This window comes from Oncorhynchus masou, unplaced genomic scaffold (genome assembly GCF_036934945.1).
Source record: "Oncorhynchus masou masou isolate Uvic2021 unplaced genomic scaffold, UVic_Omas_1.1 unplaced_scaffold_900, whole genome shotgun sequence".
In the NCBI taxonomy this organism is placed as follows: Eukaryota; Metazoa; Chordata; class Actinopteri; order Salmoniformes; family Salmonidae; genus Oncorhynchus; species Oncorhynchus masou.
The window spans coordinates 165,001-174,168 of record NW_027015471.1 but is presented as its reverse complement, the minus strand read 5'-3'; the positions used below and the strand labels follow the sequence as shown (position 1 = coordinate 174,168).

General features: G+C 45.5%; 1 protein-coding gene across 4 annotated transcripts; it reads right to left on the bottom strand.

Annotated features, from left to right (window-relative positions):
• Nucleotides 1-354: 354 nt before the first annotated feature.
• On the bottom strand, nt 355-8,606 carry LOC135538078 (beta-1,3-galactosyltransferase 1-like). Of its 4 annotated transcripts, none has more exons than XM_064964066.1 (3): nt 8,436-8,606; nt 5,738-5,790; nt 355-2,647 (listed from the first exon to the last, which is right to left on the bottom strand). In XM_064964066.1, the coding sequence occupies exon 3, from the start codon at nt 2,626-2,628 to the stop codon at nt 1,423-1,425; it is 1,206 nt and encodes a 401-aa protein (XP_064820138.1). In that variant the 5' UTR covers nt 2,629-2,647; nt 5,738-5,790; nt 8,436-8,606; the 3' UTR covers nt 355-1,422. The 4 variants fall into 4 exon arrangements, 3 of the variants coding, with proteins under 3 accessions (XP_064820138.1, XP_064820139.1, XP_064820136.1); XR_010455319.1 differs by lacking the exon at nt 355-2,647 and adding an exon at nt 4,753-4,845; XM_064964067.1 differs by lacking the exons at nt 5,738-5,790; nt 8,436-8,606 and adding an exon at nt 4,646-4,739.
• Nucleotides 8,607-9,168: the final 562 nt, after the last annotated feature.

Here is a 9,168-nt window from a genome sequence, read left to right as displayed (position 1 = left end):
TCTCTACCACACCCAGAGAAACACAGAGATAAGGTGACCCTTCTCTACCACACCCACAGAAACACAGAGATAAGGTGACCCTTCTCTACCACACCCACATAAACACAGGGATAAGGTGACCCTTCTCTACCACACCCCCACAAACACAGGGATAAGGTGACCCTTCTCTACCACACCCCCACAAACACAGAGATAAGGTGACCCTTCTCTACCACACCCACAGAAACAAGGTGATCATTCTCTACCACACCCACAGAAACACAGAGATAAGGCAATCCCTCTCTACCACACCCCCACAAACACAGGGATAAGGTGACCCTTCTCTACCACACCCACAGAAACACAGTGATAATGTGACCCTTCTCTACCACACCCACAGAAACACAGAGATAAGGTGACCCTTCTCTACCACACCCACAGAAACACAGAGATAAGGTGACCCTTCTCTACCACACCCACAGAAACACAGAGATAAGGTGACCCTTCTCTACCACACCCACAGAAACACAGAGATAAGGTGACCCTTCTCTACCACACCCCCACAAACACAGGGATAAGGTGACCCTTCTCTACCACACCCACAGAAACACAGAGATAATGTGACCCTTCTCTACCACACCCACAGAAACACAGAGATAATGTGACCCTTCTCTACCACACCCCCAGAAACAAGGTGACCCTTCTCTACCACACCCACAGAAACACAGAGATAAGGTGACCCTTCTCTACCACACCCCCAGAAACACAGAGATAATGTGACCCTTCTCTACCACACCCACAGAAACACAGAGATAATGTGACCCTTCTCTACCACACCCACAGAAACACAGAGATAAGGTGACCCTTCTCTACCACACCCACAGAAACACAGAGATAAGGTGATCCCTCTCTACCACACCCACAGAAACACAGAGATAAGGTGACCCTTCTCTACCACACCCACATAAACACAGGGATAAGGTGACCCTTCTCTACCACACCCACAGAAACACAGAGATAAGGTGACCCTTCTCTACCACACCCCCACAAACACAGAGATAAGGTGATCCTTCTCTACCACACCCCCAGAAACACAGGGATAAGGTGACCCTTCTCTACCACACCCCCACAAACACAGAGATAAGGTGATCCTTCTCTACTACACCCCCACAAACACAGAGATAAGGTGACCCTTCTCTACCACACCCAGAGAAAAGCATCCAAGAGAAAGTCACAGCTCAAACAAGACACCCACAGGGAGCGAGGTCCCGGTGAGGGACACCATTGTCCAGCTCCCATGGAGCACTGGGGTTAAGTGCTTGCTCAAGGGCACAGTGACAGATTTGCCATTTTGTCAGCTCCGGGATTGGAACCATCACCCTTTTGGGTTATTGGCCCAACGCTCTAACCTCAAGGCTATTTGTCTTTCCCAGAGTGTTGTTTTCAATAACAGACAGGCCCAGGTTGGTGCATGTTTCTCCATATGTCCAGAAGCTCCTGAGGAGTGTCGAGGATGGTCGTGATAACAGCCATGTAGTGACAGCGGTCCTGGGCTCCTGCATACCCCTGAAAAAGGTTTCCACTGGGGGGGTCAGTTGGCCGGATGCCCAGGTGTCTCATACACAGTCCCAGATACACATCCTCTATGTAGACGGCTTTAACATGCCTGGACGCCTCCACCAGCTTCCTGGGGAGGTCTAAGGTGAAGACATAGCCCAGACCCAGAGCATAAGGTGGGTATACTGGTTCAGGAAACACCTCCTTTGGAAGGTACCATTTGGAGTTACGGTCTCTTAGAACGGCTCCCCATCGGGCCACTAGTCCAGTCATGTAGTTTTGCGTTGGAGCGTGAAGCAGCATGTTGACCAAGGTGTTCACGTTGAGGAACATGTCTGAGTCGATCTTCATGGCGTAGGAGGCGTTGGGGCAGCGAGAGCTCAGCCACTCCATCATCACCATGGTCTTGATGGTCAGGTTTTTGTAGCTGTCTATGAAGTTGCTCTGCAGCAGATCCTGGTGCTCTTTGCTCTCCTGCAGCACCTTCTCCTGGAGCTGCTCTGTCTCCTCTCCACTGGGCAGTCCCAGCAGGAAGAACAGACAGACCTCTCTGCCCAGTACCTGCCTCTCACTGCCCCAAGTCCTGCGGACGGCCTCACGGGCCTCCCTGTTATAAGGCGCCACTGGCACCATCAGAACCAGGAAGGGGTTCTGCTCCCGGCATTTCTCTGGCTCATCCAGGATGAAGATGTACTCTGATGGGTATTCTACATGGTACGGTCCTGGGGACACATACGGAGGAGGAGTGGCCAGTCCAGTGGTCGGTGTTATTGATGGCCAGTCCTGAATGGATATTGTGTCCAGGTAAACTTCTGATTCAGCTTGTGGTTCAACGTCAACATACATTGTAGGTGTGTCCTTGTCGTCTGGAGTTTCAACTTCCACATAATATGTTGATTCATCGTTAGTCGTTGAACTGATGCTCTCGGAGGACAAGTCCTCTCCTCTTGAAGGATCTGGAGTCCTCCTAGAATGGGGACGCTGGTAGGGGTGGTTTGGGTTGTTGGTATATTCCAGAACGGTATAGTATATGACCCTCAGCGACACCAGTACCAGGAGGATCTTGGTGCACGTCCCCCAGTGACTGATCATTACATCGGGATCTTTGTCACTAGAAAAAAACAAAATGGAGGTCAATTGTAACAAACCAAAAACAAGCTGGAACACAGGAGTGATGGTAGATGATAATGGGCCTCTGTACGCCTATGTAGATATTCTATAAAAAATCTGTCGTTTCCAGCTACAATAGTCATTTACAACATTAACAATGTCTGCACTCTATTTCTTATCAATTTGATGCTATTTTAATGGCCAAAAATACGTGCTTTTCTTTCAAAAACAACTACATTTCTAAGTGACCCCAAACTTTTGAACGGTAGCGTATGTCTCAAGTGAAGCCTTGTGAAATGATCAGACGGTTCGCACACCGTGGTGTCAGATACAGACAGTGGTTTGTGGACATACAGACACAGATACAGATACAGACAGTGGTTTGTGGCGAGTCACTGTTGCGTAGCTCCTGTAGACCATGTCGTGCCAGGAAGGTTTCGAAACGCTTTTTACAAGCCATCTAGTTTCAGTCCTGTTCCTTTTGCAAATATCTTTACATTTCCATATTAGTTCAAAACAAGTTCACATCAAGATAGCGATGTTACACAGTTACAAAGTTTAGAAAGAGCTTTGAGAAATGATACAGCAAAAGTGTATGTATTTATGAAGACCACAGCTTCCGGTTACTGTAGGAAGTGTCTCACTTGTTCTGTTCTGTTTTTATCTTGCCTGACTGTGTACAGTTCAGTTCCTGCTTATATTTTTGTATTTATTTATTTCACCTTTTTTTAACCAGGTAGACCAGGTCACCTTTATTTAACCAGGTAGACCAGGTCACCTTTATTTAACCAGGTAGGCCAGTTGAGAACAAGTTCTCATTTACAACTGCAACCTGGCCAAGATAAAGCAAAGCAGTGCGACACAAACAACATCACAGAGTTACACATGGAATAAACAAACATACAGTAGAGAAAGTCTATATACAGTTTGTGCAAATGAGGTAAGATTAGGGAGGTGAGGCGATAAATAGGCCATAGTGGTGAAATAATTACAGTAATTACAGTATGGCAAATGAAACATTGGGTGATAGATGTGCAGAAGATGAGTGTGCAAGTAGTGATATTGGGGTGCAAAGGAGCAAAATTAATCAATCAAATAAACAACAATATGGTGATGAGGTAGTTGGATGGGCTATTTACAGATTGGTTATGTACATGTGCAGTGATCTGTGAGCTGCTCTGACAGCTGGTGCTGAAAGTTAGTGAGGGAGATATGAGTCTCCAGCTTCAGTGATTTTTGCAATTCGTTCCAGTCATTGGCAGCAGAGAACTGGAAGGAAAGGTGGCCAACGGAGGAGTTGGCTTTAGGGGTGAACAGTGAAGTATACCTGCTGGAGCACGTGCTGCGGGTGGGTGCTGCTATGGTGACCAGTGAGCTGAGATAAGTCGGGGCTTTACCTAGCAGAGACTTATAGATGACCTGGAGCCAGTGGGTTAGGTGACGGATATGAAGCGAGGGCCAGCCAACGAGAGCATACAGGTCGCAGTGGTGGGTAGTATATGGGGCTTTGGTGACAAAACGGATGGCACTGTGATAGACTGCATCCAATTTTCTGAGTAGAGTGTTGGAGGCTATTTTGTAAAGGACATCGCTGAAGTCGAGGATCAGTAGTATGGTCAGTTTTATGAGGGTATGTTTGGCAGCATGAGTGAAGGATGCTTTGTTGCGAAATAGGAAGCCGAATCTAGATTTAATTTGGGATTTGAGATGTTTAACGTTAGTCTGGAAGGAGAGTTTACAGTCTAGCCAGACACCTAGGTATTTATAGTTGTCCACATATTCTTTTCCAGAATAGGACGGGTGGGTAGGTGTGTGCAGCAATCGGTTGAAGAGCATGCATTTAGTTTAGCTTGCATTTAAGAGCAGTTTGGCGGCCATGGAAGGAGAGTTGTATGGCATTGAAGCTCGTCTGGAGGTTAGTTGATTAACACAGTGTCCAAAGAAGGGCCAGAAATATACAGAATGGTGTCGTCTGCGTAGAGGTGGATCAGAGACTCACCAGCAGCAAGAGCAACGTCATTGATGTATACAGAGAAAAGAGTCGGCCCGAGAATTGAACCATGTCACACCCCCAGTGAGACTGCCAGAGGTCTGGACAACAGGCCCTCCGATTTGACACGCTGAACTCTGTCTAAGAAGTAGTTGGGGAACCAGGCGAGGCAGTCATTTGAGGTACACTTCAACTGTGAGAGACGGAATCTAAAACAAAAATCCAGAAAATCACATTGTATGATTTTTGAGTAATTAATGTGCATTTTATTGCATGACATAAGTATTTGATACATCAGAATAGCAGAACTTAATAATGCAAATTAATTACTTAAAAATCATATGTGATTTTCTGGATTTTCGTTTTAGATTCCGTTTCTCACAGTTGAAGTGTACCTATGATAAAAATGACAGACCTCTACATGCTTTGTAAGTAGGAAAATCTGCCAAATCGGCAGTGTATGAAATACTTGTTCTCCCCACTGTAGGTCTGTAGCAGTTTGGGTCTAGAGTGTCTCCCCCTTTGAAGAGGGGAATGACTGCAGCAGCTATCCAATCTTCCAATGCTACCACTAGTGTGAAAGCACCGCCAGCATTCAAAAGTGACCAAAACATCAGCCAGGAAGCATAGGAACTGAGAAGTGGTCTGTGGTCCCCACCTGCAGAACCACTCCTTTATTGGGGTGTCTTGCTAATTGCCTATAATTTCCACCTGTTGTCTATTCCATTTGCACAACAGCATGTGAAATGTATTGTCAATCAGTGTTGCTTCCTAAGTGGACCGTTTGATTTCACAGAAGTGTGATTGACTTGGAGTTACATTGTTACATTGTTACATTGTTCCCTTTATTTTTTTGAACAGTGTATATGAAAATACCCTCAAATAAAAGTTATAAAATTCTGTTCTCTCGCCTCATATAAAACAATTGATCTCAAATCCCAAATGCTGGAGTAGAGAACTTTACTGTCCAAATAAATATGTAGGGAGTGTGCAGGTATGTCACAGTCACAAAGAATAGTTGCTGTTAGACATACCGTTATTCTCTAAACGTTTCAAGGGTGAATTCAGATGTATTTGTTATCATTCTCAGACAATCCTTACCTCTGTTGTATCCTCACTCAACCTCCCAGCCAGCGGTTATCTCCCATTAGCATCTGTAACCACAGACAGACTTCACACTGAGATACAGACCAACTGAGATCACACTTAACAAGACCCTGAGTACAAACTCACAGACACATCCTTAGAGTGACTGACACATCCTAGGAGTGACTGACACATCCTAGGAGTGACTGACTCATCCTTAGAGTGACTGACACATCCTTTTAGTGACAGACACATCCTTAGAGTGACAGACACATCCTTAGAGTGACTGACACATCCTAGGAGTGACTGACACTTCCTTAGAGTGACTGACACATCCTTAGAGTGACTGACACATCCTTAGAGTAACTGACGTATCCTTAGAGTGACTGACACATCCTTAGAGTGACTGACACATCCTTAGAGTGACTGACAGATCCTAGGAGTGACTGACAGATCCTAGGAGTGACTGACACATCCTTAGAGTGACTGACACATCCTTAGAGTGACTGACACATCCTTATAGTGACAGACACATCCTTAGAGTGAAAGACACATCCTTAGAGTGACAGAAAAATCCTTAGAGACCCAGACACATAGAACCAGACCCAGAGAGACTCAGGGGATCAGAGAGAGACCCAGACACATAGAGCCAGAACGAGAGAGAGTCAGGGGGTCAGAGAGAGACCCAGACACATAGAACCAGACCCAGAGAGAGTCAGGGGATCAGAGAGAGACCTCGACACATAGAACCAGACCCAGAGAGACTCAGGGGCTCAGAGAGACCGAGACACATAGAACCAGACCCAGAGAGACTCAGGGGGTCAGAGAGAGACCTAGACACATAGAACCAGACCCAGAGAGACTCAGGGGGTCAGAGAGAGACCGAGACACATAGAACCAGACCCAGAGAGAGTCAGGGGGTCAGAGAGAGACCCAGACACATAGAATCAGACCAGTAGTAGACAGACACAATCACACACACAGACAGACACAGACAGACAGAACCACATAAACGACAGGAGTAAACATTGACACTCAACCATTTCTCAGCTGAAAAACAAAATGACAACCCAGACGCTTTACAGAATTACTTAAGAAGGCCAGGACTAGCAGGGGTGAATCTTGGTCCCAAATGGCACCCTACTCCCTATATAGTGGTAGACCAGAGCCCTATTCCCTATATAGTACACTACTATAGACCAGAGCCCTATTCCCTATATAGTGGTACTACTATAGACCAGAGCCCTATTCCCTATGTAGTACACTACTATAGACCAGAGCCCTATTCCCTATATAGTGGTACTACTATAGACCAGAGCCCTATTCCCTATGTCGTACACTACTATAGACCAGAGCCCTATTCCCTATATAGTGGTACTACTATAGACCAGAGCCCTATTCCCTATGTAGTACACTACTATAGACCAGAGCCCTATTCCCTATATAGTGGTACTACTATAGACCAGAGCCCTATTCCCTATATAGTCGTACACTACTATAGACCAGAGCCCTATTCCCTATATAGTGGTACTACTATAGACCAGAGCCCTATTCCCTATGTAGTACACTACTATAGACCAGAGCCCTATTCCCTATATAGTGGTACTACTATAGACCAGAGCCCTATTCCCTATGTAGTACACTACTATAGACCAGAGCCCTATTCCCTATATAGTGGTACTACTATAGACCAGAGCCCTATTCCCTATGTAGTACACTACTATAGACCAGAGCCCTATTCCCTATATAGTGGTACTACTATAGACCAGAGCCCTATTCCTATGTCGTACACTACTATAGACCAGAGCCCTATTCCCTATATAGTGGTACTACTATAGACCAGAGCCCTATTCCCTATGTCGTACACTACTATAGACCAGAGCCCTATTCCCTATATAGTGGTACTACTATAGACCAGAGCCCTATTCCCTATGTAGTACACTACTATAGACCAGAGCCCTATTCCCTATATAGTGGTACTACTATAGACCAGAGCCCTATTCCCTATGTAGTGCACTAATATAGACCAGAGCACTATTCCCTATGTAGTACACTACTATAGACCAGAGCCCTATTCCCTATATAGTGGTACTACTATAGACCAGAGCCCTATTCCCTATGTCGTACACTACTATAGACCAGAGCCCTATTCCCTATATAGTGGTACTACTATAGACCAGAGCCCTATTCCCTATGTAGTGCACTAATATAGACCAGAGCACTATTCCTATATAGTGGTACTACTATAGACCAGAGCCCTATTCCCTATATAGTGGTTCTACTATAGACCAGAGTCCTATTCCCTATATAGTGTACTACTATAGACCAGAGCCCTATATGGTGGTACTACTATAGACCAGAGCCCTATTCCCTATATAGTGGTACTACTATAGACCAAAGCCATATTCCCTATATAGTGGTACTACTATAGACCAGAGCCCTATTCCCTATATAGTGGTATTACTATAGACCAGAGCCCTATTCCCTATATAATGGTACTACTATAGACCAGAGCCCTATTCCCTATATAGTGGTATTACTATAGACCAGAGCCCTATTCCCTATATAGTGGTACTACAATAGACCAGAGCCCTATTCCCTATATAGTGGTACTACTATAGACCAGAGCCCTATTCCCTATATAGTGGTACTACTATAGACCAGAGCCCTATTCCCTATATAGTGGTACTACTATAGACCTAGTACCACTCACCCATCTGACCAGTCATTAATGTCCATCTCACATCCAGTAAGTTGCTGTAAAGTCTCTCTGGATAAGAGTCCGTTGCCGTAAAAGTCTCTCTGGATAAGAGTCAGTTGCTGTAAAGTCTCTCTGGATAAGACTCCATTGCTGTAAAGTCTCTCTGGATAAGAGTTATGTTATGATAAAGCAGTACATCAGCTTCTATTCTACAATAAGAGGATATTGTGTAATGGTGTTTTAGGGATGTGTCAAGTCCCTATATGCCAAAGTGTCAGTTAGTGTGGTCAGGTTTGTACAAACTAATGTCCTTCTTTATTCTCACTAAGAACTCAACTCGGCCCACAAAGTCAATATGACGTCTTTTACCCTTTGTATTCAGCAGAGAAGTCAGAGAGAGAGTCAGAGAGAGAGTCAGAGAGAGTCAGGGAGAGAGAGGGGAGAGAGACAGAGAGAGAGAGGGAGAGAGTCAGAGAGAGAGTCAGAGAGAGTCAGGGAGAGAGTCAGAGAGAGTCAGAGAGAGAGTCAGAGAGAGTCAGGGAGAGAGAGAGGGGAGAGAGTCAGGGAGAGAGACAGAGAGAGAGAGGGAGAGAGTCAGAGAGAGTCAGGGAGAGAGTCAGAGAGAGAGTCAGAGAGAGTCAGGGAGAGAGAGGGAGAGAGAGTCAGGGAGAGAGACAGAGAGAGAGAGGGAGAGAGTCAGAGAGAGAGTCAGAGAGAGTCAGGGAGAGAGTCAGAGAGAGAGGGA